The sequence below is a fragment of the Patella vulgata genome, chromosome 9, assembly GCF_932274485.2.
Source record: "Patella vulgata chromosome 9, xgPatVulg1.2, whole genome shotgun sequence".
Taxonomy (NCBI): Eukaryota; Metazoa; Mollusca; class Gastropoda; family Patellidae; genus Patella; species Patella vulgata.
This window is the reverse complement of record NC_065887.2, coordinates 4,202,313-4,229,053: the sequence shown is the minus strand read 5'-3', so window position 1 is coordinate 4,229,053 and position 26,741 is coordinate 4,202,313. Positions and strand designations below refer to the sequence as shown.

The following is a 26,741-nucleotide window of genomic DNA, read 5'->3' as shown; positions in this document are numbered from 1 at the left end:
AGGCGATTCAGCACCTATAATATGCTAGATTACTAATTGTGCATCTATATAAATTGTACCTTGTGTTACTATGCTCAAATACTAAATCTCTAAGAAAGGAATGATCATATCACAGTTTCTGAGAATTTGTGTTAGTTAATATGTTCTAAATGTCTAAAAAAGAATTGATCATATCGCAGTTTCTGAGAATTTATGTTAATCTGCTCAAATACTAAATGCCGAACAAAGAAATGATCATATCACAGTTTCTACGACCTTGTGTTAATATGCTAAGAAAGAAATGATCATATAGCAGTTTCTGAAACTCGTGAACGACTATCTCTATAAGTCTGCGGATTAGGACGATTAACAACAACTGTAGGTTGTCGAACGGAAGCCATGTGACGCTTGATTCGTTGTTTTTGTGAATTCTGAACTTTAAATGAATGAATACTGTCTTGTAGAAACAAATCGTGGCTCTGAAAAATAAAAATAATCTAATTAAATATATTATTGAAACTAATGATTGTCATTTTGTATTTTTTGGACAATATTTAATTTCTCAAGATTTAAAGATAACGAGTTGGCAGTTCTCACTAAGATAGTTAAAAACTAGAAAAATGTAAAGACAATTTGCTGAAAATTTCATTCAAATTGATCCACTATGAACTGAGAACTAAGCGATTGAAATTTCACCTAGCCTCGATCATCATTACTAAACTCAGTACGATAAACAGCATAGTCTTGATTATCCATTTAATCATTAAATCGTGAAGGAAAGTTTTGCAGTAAATCGGCCCATAATCCACCAAAGATCGCAGGCTAACGATGCCATATAAAGTTGATTATGGTCTGGATAAGTTAATTAATGACTAATTAATAATTTAGATAACATTTCAGGCCTAAAGGAAGACCTGCAATAGACAGATTTAGCTCTTGCATAATGCATGTTTAATTCACACTAAAATAATTATTTAACATTAAATAGAGAATATGAAACCAATCGGACTAAAAGTACTACATAGAGCCATGTCAAAATATTTTAACCATTTGTCACACCTGAACCATATGTCATGATGGCCACATCTGAACCATATGTCACGATGGCCACATCTGAACCATATGTCACAATGGTCATATCTTAACCATATGTCACGATGGCCACATCTGAACCATATGTCATGATGGCCACATTTGAACCACACGTCTGAATGGCCACATCTGAACCATATGTCACAATGGCCACATCTGAACCATATGTCATGATGGCCAAATCTGAACCATGTGTCACGATGGCCACATCTGAACCATATGTCTCAAAGCCCACATCTCTTGTACCTCTCTGTTGGTGCAGGATGGAAGGCCTGATATGGAACTGTTTGTGATGGGACGAAAAAAAATGAGGTCCCGTATACCGAACCGTGCACATAAATTAAGACATTCACAATGTGTATGTTATGCCAAAATGCCACTGTCCAGGCAAAATTTCCCTCATAGCACACTGTATGGCATATTATAGTTATCTTCATTACCCCAGTCGGTGCAGAATAGTAGGCGGTTAACTCTATTTCATTTAAATTTCAAATTGTGAGGTATTCCTGTAATAAAATTAGGATATGGCACTGATATAGATGTCAAAGGGAAATAACCCCTCTCATATCAGCAAACTGACTCAACTTTAATAAAACTTACTCTTAAACTTTTCCACTCAGATAGTTGACGCATTTCTTCTTCTCTTTTTTTATCCTGCAAAAAATAATTTTTACTTTATCATAATGTCCACTAGATACAAACTAGGTTATTTTGGGACTATCATATCGTTCAATTTTGTCAAGTACAAGCAAGCAATTGAAACCTTTACACGTTGGACTTGACTCACTGACAGACCTTATGTTCTAAAGCACATGTGTTATTCCATTCTGCCAAACAACGCCCCGTTTCCACAGTATGGATTGTATACTAAATTGCACTATATTACAAAATCCATATTACCATAGAGAATATAATAATACTTACTATACAACTAAATGTCCAACTAGCTGGAATCCATATTACCATAGAGAATATAATAATCGTCCCCACTATATTACTCTTCATGAACTCAACTAAAATATGACATAAAATATATTTCAATAATTCTTATATATTAATCAAGACCGAGGTATTGGAAGAATACAAGAGTAGGAAAACCCACGAGGTTGGACAGGCGACCCTATTCCATGTCACGTACAACCAGGGAATCGAAACCACACCACTTGACTCAATGACAGACTTTATGATCTAACATGCATGCATTAACCATTCGGCCACCCAAACCAATTGTAACAGTTACAGGCTTGTTCTGGCTCAAATAAAACATCAAATATGATGTTACTTTCAGGAAGGAAACAAAGAGAGAGAGAAATGGGGTTAAACACACAAACTAGGTCAATTCGGGACTAACATACGGTTCAATTACATTTCAATAATTTGTTTGCATGTAGGGGTCTTTAGCAGTGGGAGGAAACCGGAGAACCCGGAGTAAACCCACGAGGTTGGGCAGGCGACCCTACTCCTTGTCACCTACAACCGGGGATTCGAAACCACGCCAGTTGACTCAATGACAGACTTTATGATACAGCACGCATGTGCTAACCATTCTGCCATCCAACCCCCCTGGAAGGAAACAAGTGCTACATTCATTGAAACAGAGAAGAGAGAGAGAAGAAAGAGATAGGGGGTTCAACGTCTACTCGACACAATCTAGGTCAATTCGGGACTAACATACGGTTCAATTTCATTTCAATAATTTGCATTAATGTAGAGGTCTTTAGCAGTGGGAGGAAACCGGAGAACCCGGAGAAAACCCACGAGGTTGGACAGACGACCCTACTCCTTGTCAAATACAATCGGGGAATTGAAACCATGCAAGTTATCTCAATGACAGACCTTATGATACAACATGCACGTACTAACCATTCGGCCATCTAACCCCCATCATTTAAATACTGTCAAACAAGCACAAATTATGAACACACCCATGAGTAACTGATTAACTAGAGGTCAGAGGTCAGGCTATACATGCATACTGAATAATAACTAGAAACTTACCGAATGCATTGGGAGTTAATTTTTCTATAAATGAGAACAAACGTTGAACCAGATTTTGTTCGCTCTTTTTACATTGTCCACTCTGTAATTATTGTAAAAACAAGTTATCAAGTTGACTTGTGTAAAAACACAAGTTATCAAGTTGACTGGTGTAAAAACACAAGTTATCAAGTTGACTGGCGTAAAAACACAAGTTATCAAGTTGACTGTGTAAAAATACAAGTTATCGAGTTGACTCGTGTAAAAACACAAGTTATCAAGTTGACTGTGTAAAAACACAAGTTATCGAGTTGACTCGTGTAAAAACACAACTACAACAATATTGTATAAATTGTGTCTAACTATAAATACCATGTTGTATATATCGTATCTAACTACAGATACAATGTTGAAGTATATAAACTGTATTTACATTACCTTACAGAAACCACGGTAACAGGCTCTTCCATCAGGTAGAATCTCATCACCAAACCGTTCACATTTACCCGATTTACGTGACTTACAACATCTATAACATGCATCTACAAATAAAACAACCTGTATAACACGCATCTAAAAATAAAACAACATTTTAACCTTGGTATCGTTTTATCAAAACTTAACAGTCAAAAGTACAAATTAGATGAATTTGGGTGATTTTAATTCATTTTTACGAATCTTTAAACAAAGATTTGATATTGAATGAATGTTAAAGAAATAAGTGCTAGATACACAAGATTAAATGATACCCAGGTTACAGTGATAGTCATTGGCCAAGTTCCTAAACGTCTTCAAAAAGAATATAGTCATTTGGGTGAGACTAAAAACAAACAGGTCCTGTGTGTGTATACATTGGCGTGCACGTAAAAGAACCTTTGAACATCGGAGTTCGATATAATAATTGACCGTAGTACCGCTTTCCAGACAAAATTGCCCTCATAGCAGACTGTATGGTGTATGCGTGTCTTCATTAGCCCATTTGGAGCAGAACAGTAGGACGTTAAACCCCTTTTCATTTCAAAAAGAATATGTCCGCCGAAATTGCAAAATAAATAGATGACACATATTAATTAATTGCACATTTTCATCTTTTTCAAAAGTATTGAGCAATCAAACTGATTATCTATACTAAGTCTACACATAAAATGTTCACCATCTAACTTAGTCAAGGTTTTAAAGTACCTGGTAGAAGAACTGTACATTAAGTTGAATCACTCTCCATCAGTTAGAATCAAAGTTATCTTGTCCCAAAGCATCGACCAATGAAATTTTAGTCGTTGTACTAAGTCAAGTCATTCACCTAATGAACATCTACCTCAATTAGAAGGAGACTTATTGTGTTCCAAAGTTTCGACCAATCAGACTGAAGTCTCCACTTTGCCTAAGCAGAAAATGCAGAGCTATTATGTTCCCAAGTCATGACCAATCAGATTTCTTATCGCTACTTAACCTTAGCAGAAAATTCTGATCATTGATCTTAGTCATGGTAGTGATATAATGAATCTATACTCAAGAGCTTAATCGCTCTCACCCAATTAGAACCAAAGTCATCTTGTTCCATGTCTCAACCAATCAAATTGTTTATCTCTGCTTACCCTCAGTGAAAAATGTGCATGTTCTAACTCTGTCAAGGCATTGACCTAATAGACACCTACACCAAGTTTGAACATTCTAGCTCAACTAGAAGGAAAGTTATTGTGTCCCAAAAAGTGTGACGGATGGACAGATAGACTCATTTTAATAGGGGCGGCGGCAATATACATCCACATGAAAATATGGGCGTATAAAAATTCTCTGTAAATTATAAAATAAATAATAATCTAACCTGCTTCATTTTGACATCTGCAGGGTAATTTACTTGGCTTTGCTCTCTCACAATATGATACACACTTACCATTTCTACACTTTCCCCTATAAAATCAAACAAGGTAATATGACCCACCTGTCACAGGTAAAATCATACAAGTTAATATGATCCACCTGTCACAGGTAAAATAAAACAAGTTAATATGACCCAAATGTCACAGGTAAAATAAACACTATTATAGAAAACAATTACTGTATTTTCATCAGAGCAACCTTATTAAAATGATTCTCTTGTCGTTTTCCAGTACAATACTGACACAGTAAAGAAAGAACGTGTCTTTCAGGCTAGCGAGCCACCATGTACCATCAAAACAGTAGAGAAACCAATAAATTATAAGAACGGCTAACCCTTTCACTGTAATCTGGGTATCATTTAATCTTGTGTATTTAGCATTCATTCAATATCAAATCTTTCTTTAAAAATTTGTAAAAATCTTTTAAAATCACCAAAAAAAACCCATCTAATTTGTACTAGTTTAAAGCTGACCATTCACTTTTGATAATGAGTGTCCAATTTACAAGTGTTTAATTTCTCGATCACTGTTAAAAAATAAACAACCCAACTGATTATTGATGTATAATGATTCATTTTTGAACAGTGGTCAGAATGTGAAAGAAATCAGTGCTAGATACACAAGATTAAATGATAACCGGGTTACATTGAATTAATAATGTATAATATGACAATGTTCCTTGCTGTTGTTAAATTTAATTGTCCAATACATTATATATGATGGACAGGTTGATTTATGTTATTTACATATGGTAGGGTGACCCATGCACCTACAGAAATACAGTCAACCGCTGATAGTTCGAGACTACCACTGAAGCGTGCACATTCGCCGTGTCGAGGCCAACTTTCTGACAGTATGATACTATAAATAGCCATGGCACGTGCAATTCTTTACAAATCTATCAACTATTACAGCGTAAAAATTTTATTGTTGACGATTTTGAATAGCAGTAAAATTAAGCTTCTTGGTTATTACAGCAGATTTAGAAATTATGTTCGTTTCATTTTTTAAATCGCTTTATCATTAACTGTACCGTTAAGAGCGGCATCTTTTGGTTTAGTACAAATAATATCTCTGAAACACTCGGGTTAGACAGGAACATGATACTAGCAGTAGTTTCATTTTACTTTTACAAGCTTCTTGAAACAATTGTTGAGCTAGCTAACGTGCTCATTTCTAAATTCAATTTCTTGTTCTAGCTTTCTGTTATGTTTCGTAAAAAAGTAGTCTTGATTATCCCGACCTGTCAATCAGCCCTAGAATGGTCGATAGACTGGTTAAGCGAGACTAATTTCAAAATAAGGGCACGTAACCTATCTTTTACTCAAAAGTGTCTGGATGTTATGGACGACACATGGAACCAGTTTTCAGTCTATTATTTATAGATGATTAATGGTCATACCTTATTAAGTACAACATGATCGTTTATTTAGTGACTATAGTAATTGCTTCGGAAGTCGGGGTCGATACATTCGTTGATTAGGGTAATCGATTTGAATTAGATGGACTTTAAAGATGTGATTGAATTGTAAATCACTTTGGCTAATCAGTGGTCAATAAAAAAAAAAGTGTTATTTAATAACCAATCTAAAACCAGAATAAGATGTTACAGGTTTCCAACATTTTATAAAAAAACCTGTACTCACCCTTCTAAACAATCTGTATCTTCATCTGCAGGTTCAGACTTTGGACAATCCATTGTTCCACTGTAAAAAAAAAAACCAGAGAAAAAATCCCACAATCTTAATTACAACTTTCAAAATATTGAGTAGATCTTTTATTATTCCCAGTTTCTTTGTTCACCATTTTACTAGTAGAGGTGGTGTTTGAAATCCAAGGAAATTTTTTTATTTTTTAACATGTTGGTAGAGTAGTGTTTGAAATCCAGTAAATTTTAGAATTTTAAACTTCATGTGTAGCATTCTTACTACATGTTTAACATGATGGAGTGGACATACTTACTACACATGAAATACATATGAGGTGGGGGGAGTGGTGACTACAATACGACAAGATATTCCAAGAATTCTGACCTGAGATATTTTAGCTAGGTAATAACAGGTGTACATGGCCTATAAACTAAACACCTGAACTTACTTGCATGCTGCCTGTTTCTCACAGCTTCCAGTATATGTTTGACGACATATTGTTCCAACAGGTGCAATCTTACAATCTTTACAACACTCATAATTCATAGAACTGAAAATAATAAAACAGTCTAGGTAGATAATAATATAACAGGTGTGTTGAGTGGATGTTCACCCCTCTTCACCTGCATTTCTCACCTATATATAACATTTCTCACCTATATATAACATTTCTCACCTATATATAACATTTCTCACCTACATATATGTATAACATTGCTATATATAGCATTTCTCACCTGTATATCACCTGTATATACATGTAACATTTCTCACCTGCATATAATATAACACTTCGCACTTGTATATAACATAACATTTCTCGCTTGTATATAACATTGCTCACCTGCATAGCATTTCTCACCTGTATATAGCATTTCTCACCTGCATATAACAATTCTCACCTGTATATAATATTTCTCACCTGCATATAGCATTTCCTTTAAGTTTACAATCTGGAGTACAACACGCATCTTTATCCTCCTTCCCTGTTTTACCTCCGTCGCACTCCTCCCCAGTATCTAGTACACCATTACCACAATACGGTGTACTCTTCGTCTGAGCTGAAACAATCAATTAATATTCATTTATCATAGTAACACAACCAAACCATTTATCATAGTAACACAACCAAACCATTTATCATAGTAACACAACCAAACCATTTATCATAGTAACACAATCAAACCATTTATTATAGTAACACATTCAAATCATTTATTATCGTAACACATTCAAACTATGTATTATAGTAACTATAGTAACACAATCAAACCATTTATTAAAGTAACACATTCTAACGATTTATTATAGTAATACATTCAAACCATGTATTATAGTAACACAATCAAACCATTTATCATAGTAACACAACCAAACCATTTATCATAGTAACACAACCAAACCATTTATCATAGTAACACAACCAAACCATTTATCATAGTAACACAATCAAACCATTTATTATAGTAACACATTCAAATCATTTATTATCGTAACACATTCAAACTATGTATTATAGTAACTATAGTAACACAATCAAACCATTTATTAAAGTAACACATTCTAACGATTTATTATAGTAATACATTCAAACCATGTATTATAGTAACACAATCAAACCATTTATTAAAGTAACACATTCTAACGATTTATTATAGTAATACATTCAAACCATGTATTATAGTAACACAATCAAACCATTTATTATCGTAACATAATCAAACCATTTATTAAAGTAACTATCATTGTTTCAGGCCAAACTGGCTTACTTTTCCCTTCCTCATTAGCCTAGTCAGACTAGGACGTTAAACCCCATTTAACTTCATTGTCTCACCTCAAACTGAGACTTTACTGAAGTAAAATAGGGTTTAACGCCCTACTGTTCTGCATTTATTAACACTCCAACTACTCGTTGTCTCAGCTCCACCTGCTGAGTTACATTTTATATTTCTTATTACTGGTCGTACATCAACCAGGGATCACAATCTCATTCTAATATAGATCTATATTTCAGTTCGTTTTTTATACTTTCAATGGCCTACACTACATGAAGATCTGACCGGTTTTAGTGGAAGGTCACGTCAGAGGTCATACGAGCGACTTTTGACCCTATGATGCCAGACATTTGATTAAATAATCAGCATCAATGTTTTTAGTGGGTTGCCCACAGTTTGGTGCAACTCACGCCAAAAACTCGCAGTAACAGACCGTTTCATTAGCTAATCCCTCACATCAACCAGAATGCGGGTTATATAACAACTCTTCCAGATCCTAGTGCAGTAAAGAAAAGTAAAATGAAATTTTGATCTATAACTATGGTCAGCCGCCTACAGACGGCCAAGATATTTCATAGGTTGATTGATATACGGTCAGCCACCTATAGCAAAAGATACGATTGGCCGAGATATTTGATTGGTTGATTGATATGCACATAAAGTAAACATCACCTGTGAAACAGACACTAGCTTTGGATTTTAAAACATCGAAAACATAACGCTGGCTACATGGAGAAAATTTCTACAAAATAAAAAACATAGACTTAACAGGAAGCAATCAAAATAGTTCTACCTAAAGACATTATGGCTCCAATTTCGACAGTTTTTATTCTGGGTAACAAGTTATACCCGGAACAATCAACTCCTGCACTTAGGCCCGTTCTGATTTCTGAGTGTTAGGGGGAGAGCATATATGGTTCAATTTGATTTCAATAATTCGCTTGCGTGTCGGGGTCTTTAGCAGTGTGAGGAAGCCGGAGGGCCTGGAGAAAACCCACACGGTTTGACAGGCTGGTGTGGATTTTTGCAGGAGGGGCTTTGCCAGGTTCCTGCGACAATGTATCCCCCCCCATCTCCCTCCCACATGGTCTCTATCGTCAGAGAAATTCAACACCTTGTTTGACGACAATTTTTATTATGAATTATACAATGACATTGTGATTCAATTTCATGAATTCAAAGCATTAATTGTGATATCACATTATGTCTATATCATTATCTCGTGCTTTGAGTGCCCATCCTATCCCACATCTGACGATAAAGGATAAAGCACACGGCCATTAAACTTTTCTCATAAAAAGTGTTGATTTATAAAAAATTTATGAAGCTGAGCGGGGGGTCTGCCCCTGACAGGCGGCCCTACTCCATGTCATGTACAAGATGGAAATGGAAACTTGAGTCACTGACAGATCTGATAATCCAAATAGCAAACGTTAAAACAATCAACCTCCCAACCCTCCTTGGGAGTGTCAGGGAACATTCAACATGCTTCTAATGGTCTACATGGGAGCTTATTGTTTTGTATCAGATTCTTCTCCATGACAGATCCTCGCCTCCTGCATTTCGGACAAGGCGAATCCAGGTTGACGAATCCCAAGGAACTTTCTAAGCCAACATCAGCGTTTCTGGTTAGCAAGGAATCCCAGGGAAAAAGATATTCACCGAGTCCACCAACTGATACCCTGATACACGAATGCCACCTAATCACACAGTGTAATATGCCATTCATCTAACAACTGGTTGGTTGCCATGCCAGAACCGTAACAACCGGTTGGTTGCCATGCCAGAACCGTGCCAACCGGTTAGTTGCCATGCCAGACCGTAACAACTGGTTGGTTGCCATGCCAGATATGCCCACATTTTGCAAGAGATTGGCAGGGAACATGCTAAAAAAAAAAATAAGCGATTTTTCGGACAATCAGGGGCCATAATCCAGGAAGTTAGGGTAAGATATGCACAAATATCGAACGGAAAAGAAATCTTTGGGTTTTAAGTTTCATCAAAATTCGATTAAATTAGTGACCATTAGAGTGTCCACAAGCTACAAAAACGTGATTTTTCGTACAATCAGGGGCCATAATCCATGAAGTTACAGTCCGATACATGCCAATATCAAGAGGAGGCGAGATCTCTTGAAGTGACGACAATATGCGTGTAAAAACGGGGCTGAGCAGAAACAACATTGAAACATACCCTATTATTATCTTCATACCCATCCACGGCGTAGGGATACATGATATATTTGCCGCTACCTGTTATAGATGACGGAGCACACTCACTCGTTTCAGCATCGTGTTCACTTCCCCAATTATGACCCAATTCTGAAAACATAATTTTTTTTTAAAAAGATTTTTATTCAATAGAAAATAGAAATAATATTGTAATATCAAATAAAGCATTATACAACTGTTTTAAACCCCACACAATCTCAGGTTGACCTTTTAACCCCAACACAATCTCAGATTGATCTTTTTAACCCCAACACAATTTCGGGTTGATCTTTTAACCCCAACACAATCTCAGTTTGATCTTTTTAACCCCAACACAATCTCAGGTTAATCTTTTTAACCCCAACACAATCTCAGTTTGATCTTTTTAACCTCAACACAATCTCAGGTTGATCTTTTTAATCCCAACACAATCTCGGGTTGACTTTTTAACCCCAACACAATCTTGGGTTGACCTTTTAACCCCAACACAATCTCAGTTTGATCTTTTAACCCGATGTACGTAATATGTTGGTGATTCGATGCATGAAGTGTGAAAAGCATCATTCAAAATCTAGACATTTTGGGGAATTAATATCAACCATTTTGACTGTATGACCACAAATATTAGCCATTCTGACTGTATGACCACTCATATTAACAAGTTTGACTATATGGCTGCTAATATCAACCATTTTGACAGCATGACAACTATATAATATCAACCATTCTGACTATGATAGGATTGTAACCTAAATATGATAGAATTGTAACCTGACTGTGATAGGATTATCACCTGACTATGATAGGATTGTAACCTGAATGTGATAGGATTTAAAACTCACCATGAGCTGTAACAAGGTTGGCTTCCTGTGTTAATAGACGATCACCGTTTGTGTTCATGGAACTCGACCAACCACTGTTTAATGTTAATCGTATCGTATCTTTAACGTAGGCTGGAATATAATATTCATCTATATAATAAAAACATTCCAGAAATCATTTAACGACCCGACATAATCAAAATGGAATCAAATGAAATGGGGATTAACATTCTACTTTTCACGGCTAGCCAGTTTAATGAAGACGGGCATAAGCCGCCCTATATGTTATGGTCCAAGTGAATCCAATCCTTTACTCATCAATTCTGCCTGAGTGACGAATCACGAGACCGTTTTCTTTGTAGAATTCACGTCCAAAAACATGTAAACAAATCAATGACATACATTACCACATTATCCGTCTTGTCCTTTAGATATAATTACCTTATTACGGCCCGTTAGACCAATAAAATAACGCAAAAATGGATATCAAGACTTTGTTAATTATCGTGACAGCTTAAACAAAGCCAATCGAGGCTACAGTGATTTTTAAAATAAGGTTTTCTCAGCTTAGAGTGAAGCAATTTGACTGAAATTTTCAGCATATTGCCGTTACATTATCTAGTTTTTAACTAACTGCCAGCTCGTTATCTAATCTTCCATAATGTATCTTTAAGCTCCTTATATAACTGGTGGCCTTACTAAGATTAAAGACCATAGATAAATAATATCCTGGCTGTGGGAATAAATCTATATATATATAAATGGCCTTCGTTTAAAGGCTCATAAGCTTGGTTATTTGCAACTGCAATATTATAGCAGCATACTTGTCTTGTCCGTCCCTACAATTTGTAGGTGCCATGACATGACATCACCCAGGATATATCAAGCCAATTATCGTACCGCATTAAGGATATGTTAGCAAATAAATATAGACATGAACTTCATATGTGGAAGTGACATTTGATCACGTGCGATGAACAATGTAGTGTGCATGGTATTTCTGGCTTAGCGTTTAAGTTGGATTTTATTAAACCCTCTAATTATGCAGTAAGGTTTCACCTTTATTTCAATGTGAACTGGTTTATTACATGTTAGGCTATGTACAGTACAGTTTGGGGTCAGTTTAATTGGAAATTAAGGGAGTTATAGGCCAGTAACTTTATTGTCATCAAATGTCTACAAAACTTGCTCAAAGAATGATCCACTACTGTAGCTGGAGCAAGATGGAAGATATTAGTAGTGGAACCAATTCTAAACTCACCCAATATGCGATCTATACACGTCGTATGAACAGAGCAAATGTATTTATATACCTAATTCCCATTTCCCCTTGATCCAACGTATCCAATTTCATCGTAATAAATATGTTTGATTTTTACATACACACAAGATTGTTAGTTCTTCCAATTAAAATGCTAGACTGGAACGAACCCCTAAAAAGTCTCTACTGCATAGAGGAGACGCTACACAGTCATCCTATCTAATCAATAAATGATGATAATCAATCATCCTATCTAATCAATAAATGATGATAATCAATCATCCTATCTAATCAATAAATGATGATAATCAATCATCCTATCTAATCAATAAATGATGATAATCAATCATCCTATCTAATCAATAAATGATGATAATCAATCATCCTATCTAATCAATAAATGATGATAATTAATCATCCTATCTAATCATGAATAACGAATGATAATCAGTCATCCTATCTAATCAATAAATGATGATAATCAATCATCCTATCTAATCATGAATAACGGATGATAATCAGTCATCCTATCTAATCAATAATGAATGATAATCAATCATCCTATCTAATCAATAACGAATGACAATCCTCCAGATTGGGAGGACTCAAAGATTATATTTCAAAAATAATGACTTGCGACTTTTGATTCATTTTGCTGTCACAAGATCACATTTGTTAAGAATTGTGCATAGTTTGATGACATCCAAGAATCATGGGGAGTATAAAGCCTGTCTCCATGTATGCTTTTTCGCTGTGTTTCCGCACGCTTTTTTGCCAGTTACATGGATACGGTGCCATTGCATTTGCATCAGACCGACCTTTTCAGCTGCGAAAACATGTAAATGGAAAACAGGTCGCAGTACTTGATATTAATTCATGACTTAAAAATTAAATTGATCTTACAGGGAGAGCAGATTCCTCCTACTGTACGTCGTCGTGGTGATGCTATATAAGCTAACCCCAGTACACCTCCTTTAAACTTCTGGTATGTAAACAAATGGGCCAAACAAAAGTTCTGATGATAATTCTCTCGACTAAATATCTTAAATATAACGTGATAAAGGTTTAAATATTAATGGAACTATTTCAAATATAATATGATAAAGTTATAATAAAGGTTTAAATAATAAAGGGACATGATAAAGGTTTAAATAACAAAGGGATGTGATAAAGGTATATATAACAAAGGGACATGATAAAGGTTTATATAACAAAGGGACATGATAAAGGTTTATATAACAAAGGGACATGATAAATGGACATGATAAAGGTATAAATAATAAAGGGATGTGATAAAGGTATATATAACAAAGGGACATGATAAAGATTTATATAACAAAGGGACATGATAAAGGTTTAAATAATAAAGGGATGTGATAAAGGTATATATAACAAAGGGACATGATAAAGGTTTATATAACAAAGGGACATGATCAAGGTTTATATAACAAAGGGACATGATAAAGGGACATGATAAAGGTATAAATAATAAAGGGATGTGATAAAGGTATATATAACAAAGGGACATGATAAAGGTTTATATAACAAAGGGGCATGATAAAGGTTTAAATAATAAAGGGTCATGATAAAGGTTTAAATATAAAGGGACATGATAAAGGTTTAAATAATAAAGGGATATGATAACGGTTTAAATAATAAAGGGACATGATAAAGGTTTAAATAATAAAGGTTTAAATAATAAAGGTATAAATAACAAAGGGAGATGATAAAGGTATAAATAACAAAGGGACATGATAAAGATATAAATAATACAGGGACATGATAAAGGTTTAAATACTAAAGGGATATGATAAAGGTTTAAATAATAAAGGGATATAATAAAGGTATATATAATAAAGGGACATGATACATGTGTAAATAAAGGGAAATTATTAAGGTACAAAATAAAAAATGAACATCAAATTTTAAGCACCGAAAACAATTAAATTGTAAAAGTATAAAGATATAAATGTTTACCTCTAGTAGATCGCGAGTTTCCCATTGTGTTGATTTGTGCATATTGTAGTGAGATTCACCAGAATCGACTTGTGTTGATTGTTCATGTATCTTCATCTAATTCATTGGTTAGTAGAAAACAAATACTCATTAATATCAAAAGAAAACAATTCAAACTTTTACAAAACAAATACTCATTAATACCAAAATAAGGAAATTGTTACGATCTAATCCTCTGATCCAAACTCACATCCAGTCTATGCTCTGATCCAAAGCTCACATCCAGTCTATGCTCTGATCCAAACACACATCCAGTCTATGCTCTGATCCAAAACTCACATCCAGTCTATGCTCTGATCCAAACTCACATCCAGTCTATGCTCTGATCCAAACTCTCATCCAGTCTATGCTCTGATCCAAAGCTCACATCTAGTCTATGCTCTGATCCAAAGCTCACATCCAGTCTATGCTCTGATCCAAAACTCACATCTAGTCTATGCTCTGATCCAAACTCACATCCAGTCTATGCTCTGATCCAAAGCTCACATCTAGTCTATGCTCTGATCCAAACTCACATCCAGTCTATGCTCTGATCCAAAGCTCACATCTAGTCTATGTTTAGATCCAAATCTCTCATCTAGTCTATGTTTAGATCCAAACTCTCATATAGTCAACAATCTGATCCAAATCTCTTATCTAGTCTATGTTTAGATCCAAATGAGATCATTTCCTGACTAAAGATATGGTAGGCCTACAATTTTATTTCAATAATTCGCGTGGGAGAAAACCGGAGGAAATAAATAAAATACAAGCGGTTGCCATGCAAGATACGCCCACATTTTGCAAGAGATGGACAGAGAACAAGCTCAAAAAAAGAAGTGATTTTTTCGTACAATCAAGGGCCATAATTTAGGAAGTTATGATCCAATATGTGCGAATATCGAAAGGAACCAAAATCTTTGGGTTATAAATATGTATTTCAAGTTTCATCAAAATCGGATCAAAATTGTGACCTCTATAGGGTCCACAACCTTGATATACCATATTCTTACGCAATTTGAGAACGAACGGCAGCCATTTTTGTCTGTCAATAAAATTCGAACTCAGTCGACCCTAGGGTGTAACAGTGATATAATAATACGTTTTTTTATATCGGATAAAAATTATGACCTCTATAGGGTCCACAAGCTAAAAATGCTATTTTTCGTACAATCAGGGGTCATAATTCAGGAAGTTACGGTCCGATATGCACGAATATCGAAAGGAACCGAGATCTTTGGGTTATAAACTTACATTTCAAGTTTCAACAAAATCGGATAAAAATTGTGACCCCTATAGGGTCCACAACCTTGATATACCATATTCTTACGCTATTTGGGAACCAATGGCGGCCATTTTGTCTGTCAATTTTGGGCCGATTTTCAAGAAATTCGAACTCAGTCATCCTTAGGGTGTAACGGTGATATAATAATACGTTTTTTAAATCGGATAAAAATTATGATCTCTATCGGGTCCACAAGCTAAAAACGCAATTTTTCATACAATCAGGGACCATAATTCAGGAAGTTACGGTCCGATATGCACGAATATCGAAAGGAACCAAGATCTTTGGGTTATAAACTTACATTTCAAGTTTCAACAAAATCGGATAAAAATTGTGACCTCTATAGGGTCCACAACCTAGATATACCATATTTTTACGTTTTTTGAGAACGAACGGCGGCCATTTTGTCTGTCAATTTTGGGCCGATTTTCACGAAATTCAAACTCAGTCGTCCTTAGGGTTTAACGGTGATATAATAATACGGGTTTTTAAATCGGATAAAAATTATGACTTCTACAGGGTACACAAGCTAAAAACGCGATTTTTCGTACAATCAGGGGCCATAATTCAGGAAGTTACAGTCCGATATGCGCGAATATCGAAAGGAACCGAGATCTTTGGGTTATAAACTTAAATTTCAAGTTTCAACAAAATCGGATAACCAGCGGCTGCCAGGCAGGATACGCCCACATTTTCGAGAGATGGATAGAGAATAAGCTAACAAGAAAGTGATTTTTCCTACAATCAAGGGCCATAATTCAGGAAATTACAATTCGATATGCGCATATATCGAAAGGAACTGAGATCTTTGTGTTATAAACTTACATATGCAAGACGATGTTGTCTTTAATCGCTGTCCATTTATCAAAAATATCGAAGCATAATTAATCTCTCGAATTATCCACTGCCCACGTCTTTTATCTCAGAAACTGTTGTGCGTCTAAGCTCACTATCAAGTTTATAAACATACATTAAGTGCTCACTAACGCTGAGAAATCACACAATGTTTGTGTGCAATCTTTGCTCAAGCAGACATCCCTAATCGTTGGGTTGCCAATTAGGGAAACCCTTACATTTTTGTCCTGCATGCACTCCATGAGTAATTTTCAAAGAATCCAGTACTTTTCAAGTAAGATTGGGTGTCTCTAATTTCCATATATACCAAAATTGCCATACTTTTATTGGAAATACAAATGTAGGTACCTGATAAATCTTTTGTGGGAAATTATTTTTAAATAACAGACTTTATGATCTGAAACGCACATGTTAAAACAAATGACCAGTTAACATTTTAAACTGAAATAAGATTGACCTGTTAAGTGCGTAGGTCGTTATATAACGTCCTGGACAACTGCCACTCACTGTGTGTAGGCCGTAATATAACCGCTTGGAGGTATTTTCCCCAACCTATTCTTAGAACATAGTTCGTCATAGATCGCAGCATGTATGGGACATTATATTATGTCCTGGAATATAACGCCTTGGAGGTATTTTCCCCAACCTATTCTTAGAACATAGTACATAGTTCTTCGTCACTTCGTCAATTAATAACACAATTGGGGGTAGTTAACGTTTTAAAAATGTCACGCTTAACAGGTTTATATATAATTTAAATAGAATCACTCACCTCTTTAAGCTGAAATCCAATATTTCTCATGTCCGTCTGTTTATCCCATAGAGTAGAACGAAATATACTATCTACCGCTTGGAACGTATTTATCTAAAAATAAAATAAAAACAATTTAAAATGATGTTTAACGTCCTACTTTTCTGCACCGACTGGGCTACTGAAGACGTCTTTAAAAGACAAATTAGGTATGTTCTGTCCAGATGTCAGACAGGGTTGAAGGTAAGCTTTTTGACTGACAACCTACTAGTAGCTGAACATACCAGTCTATAACACAGACATGTGCGTATTTTTTGTCCAATCCGAATGACTAGACACTGTCCGATCCTCCATCCTGCTCCAATGGTAGTGCTCCGGGTCCTTCGATTTCCTCCCACTGCTAAAGACCCCTACGTGCAAGCAAATTATTGAAATAAAATTAAACCATATGTTAGTCCCGAAATGACCTTGTTTGTGTTGAGTGGACGTTAATCCACATTTCTCTCTCTCTCTCCAATGGTAGTGTACAAACTGGATATGGCCTGCATAAAATGTTAAAACTTGCAACAGATAAATAACTTTATAGTGGATGTGAATATGGCCCATATAGTGAATATGGCCCATATAGTGGATATGGCCCATATAGTGAATGTGGCCCATATAGTGGATATGACCCATATAGTGGATATGGCCCATATAGTGAATGTGGCCCATATAGTGGATATAGCCAATATAGTGGGTGTGGCCCATATAGTGGATGTGGGCCATATAGTGAATATGGCCCATATACTGGATATGGCCCAAATAGTGCATGTCACCTATATAGTGGATGTAGCCCATATACTGTAGTGGCCCATATAGTAGGTGTGGCCCATATAGTGTTAAAATATACTACAAACCAGATAATTAACAGTGGTATGAGGACGACTGCTACCAATACCACTATGAAATAAATGATCTGCAACAACATACAGTTGACAGGAGTTGGCACCATATAAAATTCCTTGTCGCTTTTTCCTGTGGTGAACAGCTGAAGACAAAAATACAAAACATGTTACATGCAATTTACAGTAACTTGATTCGCAAAAATACACTACTGCGTCCCCAAATGAATGACCTAACTTTGAATGACTAAACAATCGAAATCATGCTACGTGACTCTATGACAAACCTTCTGATCCAATGCGCACACATTAACCATTCGGCCATCCAACCCCACTCATATCTATACTACAAGCGTATGACAATTGTAGCACACCAACACCAACTTGCTTACCTTTAGTTTTATTAACATCGGTCTCTCTGTCATCAATTATATCATCTGGATTTACATCAACATGGATACCTTCACATAACTTTCTCCTGAAAATAATACAAGTCATTTTTATTAAGTAACCTAGCTCTTTTTTAAATTTCATTTTTTTCTTGTTGTAACGGAGAGGTGAACCTTTAGACCACATCACTACAGTATGGTTCACTCTAACACACAATCATTGAAAACTTGGTCGATGAACCGGTCAATGTTCGGATAAAAGAGAGAGAGAGAGTCGACACAAACTATGTTATTTTGGGACTTACATTTTATTTCAATAATTCGCTAGTGCGTACAGGTCTTTAGCAGTGGGCGGAAACTGGGGGACCCGGAGAAAACCCACGTGGTTGGACAGGCGACTCTAATCCTTGTCACGTACAACGGGGAAAATCGAAACCACACCAGTTGACTCAATGACTAATGTCCGGATAAATTTCCACTTGTAGTCCACAGTATGATGATGCCTAGTTGGTGAAGACAAGTAGGATGTTAAACCCTATTTAAACATACATTATGCAAGAGCTAAATCTGATTATTGCAAGTCTTAATTTAGGCTTCAGATGTTATAGAAATTATAAATTAGATCTTTATTTAAACAACAAGCCCAAAATCAACTCTGTAGACCCACGGATGGCTCGGCTACAGCTCGGATTTAAATAGGATTTCACTAATTGATTAAATCAAATATGGCGCAACCTGATGAAAATACGTCAGTTAGATCGAGGCTAAATGATAGAGTGTACTTAGCGAGGCCGCTGTAAAGCGTTTCCGTATGCCATTGAAAACTTTACTTGATAATCAAGATATGTAGGTGGAGTTAACGCCTGTCAATCAAACGATCGGCCAAGGTGAAGACGCATTTCGCTACCATTTCTAGTCAAATATCACAACGATGATAACTATGTTCAGAATAAAGTAATTGGACTGAAATTGTCAATATATTCTTCTTTCATCATCTACTTTTGAACTGTTATAGCAAGAATGGCCAACTCTCTATAAAAATCTCCCATAATGTATATTTAATTTGAAATGTACACACAAGATAAATAGACTACACCTTGAGTTGAATATTTTATTGAAGACTTCCGGTGTCATACAACATACTTGTTAATTGACCACACTATATTAAATTCAATGGTATTTTATTCTGGGGGTCACGATGGCTAAGTGGGTAAGACGCTGGCTCGCTAGCCTGGAGGTCGGGTGTTCGATCCCTGCATTGGCCGTGAAAGTTCACCCAGATTTTCCGGCGTGGTTCCCCCTTGTCAGTGTTGCAGGAAGGAGGGCCTGACAAGGACAGCTGTCTAGTCATTCGGATGAGACGAAAAACCGAGGTCCTGTGTACACATTGGCGTGCACGTAAAAGATCCCTTGACAGTTGGAATTTGATATAAGAGTAGGCCGTAGTGCCGCTGTCCGGGCAAAATTTCCCTCACAGCACACTGTATGGCGTATGCCCGTCTTCATTAGCCCAGTTCGGAGCAAAACAGTAGGACGTTAAACCCCATTTCATTTCATTTTGTATTTTATTCTCACTTGCATTAAACCAATACAATAAATATGTTCTCGCTTCGATTTACAGAAGACTTGTTCATGCTTTACCATGGCAACTAGACATCACATTACTATTCATATATATACAAAGGTCATGAATATTCATGTTAACAATACTTACCGGGGAATGTTTCTCATATTCTGTCGTTGATGAGGAGTAGGGAATGAAATATTGCGTTTAATATCAGAACCTCTATAAGCTATGTATGAATAATCTCCTGATATTGGTAGATGGCGCCACGATGGCTAAAAAATATATAAACAATAGTAGGATTATACGAGGGGTTAGGGTTAGGGTTAGGGTTATGATGGAAGAGGTAGGGGGGAAATAAGAGAGGTAGGGAGCGATGAGGAAATGGTATAAGTACATGGAAGAGGTATGTGTGGGGGGGGGGGGGGAGGGTAAGTTTGAGAGAGGTAGAGAGAGATAAGGAAATGGTATAAGTACATGGAAGAAATGAAATGAAATGAAATGGGGTTTAATGTCCTACTGTTCTGCTCCTAAACTGGGCTAATGTGTGCTATGAGGGAAATTTTGCCCAGCCTACTCTTATATCGAATTCCAACTGCCACGGGATCTTTTACGTGCACGCCAATATGTACACAGGACCTCAGTTTTTTCATGCCATTCGATCGACTAGACAGCTGTCCTTGTCAGGCCCTCCGTCCTGCATCACTGACAAGGGGAAACCACGCCAGAAAATCTGGATGAACTTTCTCGGCCAATGTAGGGATCGAACACCCAACCTCCAGGCTAGCAAGCCAGCGTCTTAACCACTTAGCCACGTGATCCCCTGTACATGGAAGGGGTATGTGAGGGGAAGGGGAAGTTTGAGAGAGGTAGAGAGGGATAAGGAAATGGTATTAGTACATTCACAAAGAGAAGTTTGAACTCCACCGTAATTATGGTGTAATATATATGAATGTTTTTTAATATCTGATAAAAATATTCCTGATTGTTTATTTTTCAATTTTGAATGAAGTCTGTATTTGTTTTGTGTTATTGTGTGTGGTGCAGTCCTCCTGCACATACTAATAGAGGGTCCAAAAGCTAAAAACATTATTTTTGATACAACCAGGGGACATAATCCATGAAATTACGATCCACTATATGCAAGTATTGAAAGGAACCAATATCTTTGGGATATAAAACTATATTTCAAGTTTCATCAAAATTGGATAAAATTGTGACCAGTAGATTGTCCAAGAATAAAAATTGAATGGACACACAGATCGACGGGATGGACAGTGATGACGACATAATACATCGCCGTATAAAAATAGTCTTGATAATTCAGGCTTCAGAACAACCAGATTGTTGACTAATCTCCCAAACAAGGGTGTGCAACTCCCAATGGTATTGAATGTTGTTAAGTATAAATATTTACCTCAATATGATATGAATCTTGTTTAGTGTAAATATTTGCTATCCAGATTCCATCCTCTCTCGTAGCATCTACTAACGAGTCTCCTTCACCTGAAGTTAAACAAACCAGAAATAAAATGGGGTTTAACATCCTACTGTTATGCTTCGACTGGGCTAATGAAGATGGGCTGTGTGCTATGAGTGAAATTTTGCCCGGAAAGTGGCGCTCCAGCCTATTCTTACCGGGTATATCAAGTTCTAACTGTCAATGTTCTTTTACACGCAGGCCAATGTGTAGGTGTACACAGGCTCTTGGTTTATCATCCTATCTGAAGGACTAGACAGCTGTCCTTGTCAGGCCCTCTGTCCTGCACCACTGACAAGGGGAAACCACACCAGAGAATCCTGTGGAACTTTCTCAGCTAAAACAGGAAGCGAACCTGATACCTCCTGGTTCACGAGCAAGCGTCTTACTCACTGAGCCACTGCGGCTCTATGAAGTTAAACAAATCTTCTCTAGTTTGTTATCTCAGTTTATTATTTTGTGGATTGTGCATCACAAAATCAGTAACACCACAAATCTATTGAATCTAAGTGGAAAATACTCCTACCGGTCTAATGACGACATGCATACACCATACCGTGAGTTTTTGGCGTGAGGTGCATGGAACTGTGGGTAAATGAAATGAAATGGAGTTTAACGTCCTACTGTTCTGCTCTGAAGTGGGCTAATAAAAGACAAGCATACCCCACACAGTGTGCCATGAGGGAAATTATGCCTGGACAGCGACACTACGGCATAATCTTATACAAAATGAAAATAAAATGAAATGGGGTTTAATGTCCTACTGTTCTGCTTCGAACTGGGCTAATGAAGACGGGCATATGCCATACAGTGTGCTATGAGGGAAATTTTGCCCGGACAGTGGCACTACGGCCTACTCTTATATCAAATTCCAACTGTCAAGGGATCTTTTATGTGCACGCCAATGTGTACACGGGACCTCTGTTTTTCGTCCCATCCGAACGACTAGAGCTGTCTCCTTGTCAGGCCCTCCGTCCTGCACCACTGACAAGGGGGACTGGGAAAATCCAGATCAACTTTCTCGGCCAATGCAGGGATCGAACACCCGACCTCCTGGCTAGCGAGCCAGTGTCTTACCCACATATATTCCTACTGCCAAGGGTTCTTTTAGGTGCACGTCAATGTGTAGTGTACCTCAGTTTTTTAACCCATCTGAATAACTAAGCTCCAGAAGTAGAATATAGTTTAACCTACCTGCTAAATGTCCTCGAAACAACTCGTTTTTACGGACATTGACGCGAGTTGAACTGCCATCTTTACGAATCAACACAGCTTTGAAATCTTGCGATAAAATATCAGCATTATTTTCTAGTATGAGTTCGAATGACCTGAAATTTCGACAAATAAGATACAATACCCTGGTTGTAGGGTCAACAATATAAAGTCATATACATGTAGTGAGATATTTGGTTGTCATGACATTCTGATTAAAATACAGATACTATTAAATTTCGTTTAATACACAGATCCTATTGCATTTCGTTTTTTTTACAGTTCAAAATTTCGTTTTACTTGCTTCATTACACTAGGACAATGGTAGCGGCTGTGAGAAAGGATATTGTCATTGCTTTATGAAAAGATATAAAATATTTCATCTATAAATGAGCAAGGATATTTTTCTACTTTGGTGTGAGCAAGGATATTTTCTGGCTTACAGCACCCCCTCGGACTTGGACTAAAAAAGAACGGGTCACAGGAGCTGAGATGTGAGAAAGAACAGAAGGCGTATTGAGGAAGAAAAGGTACATTGTGGAATAATATACACATCTGGTGTACAAGGGAATTATTGAAATACAATTACTGTTCATCCCAAAATGACCTAGTCTAACCCCAGGCTTAACCTATGTAAAACCCCTCCGTCCTGCACCACAAACAAGGGGGAAACCACATCAGAAAGTCACGATGAACTTTCTCGAACATGCGACCTCAAGGTCAGTGAGCCAGCATCTTACCGACTCATAAAAATGTACATTTCAAAACTTCTTTACTGACCTGCCGAAAGCGTTAAATTTGATATCTTTATCTGTTGTTGTTGTAGTGCTGCCATCTAGACTGCGTCTCACACGTTTTATTTCCGTAACCTTGCTGAGAGTTTCATAATAATACAATTTACTGTCGATGTTACCTGACAAAAGAAAGTAAGACTTAATAAAATATTGATTTGAACACAAAACAATTGATAAAATCTTCAAAACGATGATATACCTTTCCTGAGTTATGATTGCTCAGGTGTGCAATGGTAGGGGAAGGCGGGTAACTGTGCTGCACAATCAATACTGGTAATGTGAGTAGTAGGGGAGGGTGGTAGGCTAGACGGACTGTGCTATAAGTCTTGAGGGTAGAGAAGGGAGGGTGGTAGGCTAGACGGACTGTGCTCTAAGTCTTGAGGGTAGAGAAGGGAGGGTGGTAGGCTAGACGGACTGTGCTGTAAGTCTTGAGGGTAGAGAAGGGAGGGTGATAGGCTAGACAGACTGTGCTGTAAGTCTTGAGGGTAGAGAAGGGAGGGTGATAGGCTAGACGGACTGTGCTGTAAGTCTTGAGGGTAGAGAAGGGAGGGTGGTAGGCTAGACGGACTGTGCTGTAATTCTTGAGGGTAGAGAAGGGAGGGTGGTAGGCTAGACGGACTGTGCTGTAAATCTTCTGGGTTCGCAATGGTACAGGTAAACAGTAGAATTTGGCCCAGTTACTGTGGATCGCGGGTGTGTTTGAGTCACGTATGATATTGCACGTGTTTCACAAGGCGCTGGAGAGAGGTGCGCCTAAACCATTCACTTTTATTTTTCCTGATACACCTCTGCCAAAATCGCCCTACGCATGTGTCTAATACACTGAAAAACATGGTACCATACATGCATAAAAGGCAAGACAATCCACAAGCTTTCGCCGTTACAACAGATAAACTTTCACACCAGTGTTTAATACACAGTTTATTATTAGATTTAACGATTTATGGATATTTCTTGTCAAAAATTCAAAAACAACGTTCACTCAGAATAGAGTAATTTGATTGAAATTTTCAATATATTCATTTCTCTTTTTACCAGGAACTGGTCTCTATCCGCTACTCATCGTGTTCTTGGGGTGACGGTCTTCGAAAAAGCCTAAGGCTCTGTCAATTTAAGTCCAATCAACATGAAAGTTGGCATGCTTCAGCATAGATGTGGTGAATTGGCTTTTTGAATTGTATCCAACAACATGGTCAGTAACTACATGTAGTCCATAGTACGATCCGATCGTAACGATCGTACTTGTTCATTCTATATTTTTAACAGCAAGAATGACCAGCTCTTTATCCAAATCTTAAAGTAAATATTTCTGTCAGGAATATCAGTCCAAAAATGGATCGGTTCAGTATTTAGAAAGATTTAAAATGCATTGATAATTTGGCATTCACTACAGACGGTATATAAGATATTAGTGCATTACCCGGCTCTTGTCTGTAACTCTGAAACCGGAAGCAGTAGGCCAACTCAACGTAGCCTAGCCTAAGTTACTACCCGGTTGGAACTACCCCTATACACCAAATTTCAGCCTCAGGACAGCCTCTAGTGAAGCCGCCAAGACTGAACAAATGACAGTTTTCAAAACGTACCATCACAGTTTGCATGGAAATAAGTAATTATGTTACAAATATTTTAGAGGTGACATTGAATCATGTGCATGTTCTAATTTTGGTTTGCCGGCCATTTTAAAAATGGACATAAACTTCACGTAGCAGTTGGATTAAATGAAATCATTATAATTATGCGGTAAGATTTCACCTTTTTTTCCATAGGAATTGGTTTATTACAGTTTGGGGTCAGGTTAGAAGTTATAGGCCATCAAATCATGACAAAACCTGCTCAAGGTAACTCCTTAGCAAGACAGAAGATATTAGTAGTTGAATCATTTCTGACTTAAATTGTAGGACAGTAAATTATGGCTCGATCAAAAGCAAATGACAAATTTAAAGGAGCTAAATCGCTAATATTTGGGACCTAGAAATCGACACAAATGAGTCGAAACACATATAATAATGTAATATGAATGTATATAAACTGATTTACATTCAATCGTTTCTGTTTTGACTATAATTTCAAATCAGTTATGTTCAGCGAAATACGCCAGAAGTCTCAATCGAGTGACAATCTCTAGCGTCTGGTTATTTAGTATTTATTGTGTATGCTCTATGCCATCACCGTTTGACATGACTTGTAGAATATGTTTAACCTCGTTCTTCGAGTCCCTTGTTACAAATGGGCCTGAAACGCATTTCGTGTACCAATGGTAAAATGTTTATTTTGTCTTAAATAATGGATATCAGAAGCCCATCTTTATCTGGTAAGATCACAACATCAATGTTGATTTAAATTGACAAATAATTCATGTTTTCAATGTCGAAGACTTCACTTCGGATGATATTGAGTTAAATAACTTTAAACTTAGCCACTTTAATCAAATATTTACAAGAGAAATAAAACAACCCTATTAACCAAACGATAATTGTGCACATTGACCGACTTCAGTTACAGTATGCAATAGCGCCCCGAATTCTTTACGGCATTAATACAATTTTACTGACAGGTTGAAACAGCAAATGCCAAGTGGACGAGATCAGTGTTTGAATTTAATTGAATTATTAATTAATATTGTTCTTTTGTTGAAACGAAACAATTCTTGAAAAACAGCTAAACAAACCCATCACAAAATGTGAATTTGCACAATCAACTTACAATAAACAGTTTCTAAAAATAATACTAAAGTAATGATGTATAATATATCCATTTTAACATCGTCTTTCTGTAAAACTCTTCATGAGATAAAAAGGTTCCTGAGTGAATTATAAGATCTATAAATAGTAACAAACAGAAATCCCGGAATTCCTTGAATACAGCGCCATCTATATACGGAAGTC

The 26,741-nt window shown here is 36.6% G+C and overlaps 1 protein-coding gene across 1 annotated transcript; it reads right to left on the bottom strand.

The window, feature by feature from the left end:
• Window positions 1-1,953: 1,953 nt before the first annotated feature.
• LOC126832499 (ADAM 17-like protease) lies at window positions 1,954-26,626 on the bottom strand. Its single transcript, XM_050563295.2, has 20 exons — window positions 26,560-26,626; window positions 23,840-23,972; window positions 23,042-23,175; window positions 21,785-21,873; window positions 20,518-20,642; window positions 18,807-18,892; window positions 18,430-18,560; window positions 17,552-17,644; window positions 14,622-14,717; window positions 13,548-13,686; window positions 11,405-11,515; window positions 10,546-10,673; window positions 9,025-9,094; window positions 7,500-7,638; window positions 7,026-7,127; window positions 6,575-6,634; window positions 4,874-4,959; window positions 3,487-3,590; window positions 3,070-3,151; window positions 1,954-2,084 (listed from the first exon to the last, which is right to left on the bottom strand). Exons 1-20 carry the CDS (start codon window positions 26,609-26,611, stop codon window positions 1,954-1,956), a joined length of 2,091 nt encoding a protein of 696 aa, XP_050419252.2. The 5' UTR covers window positions 26,612-26,626.
• Between the last annotated feature and the right edge of the window lie 115 nt (window positions 26,627-26,741).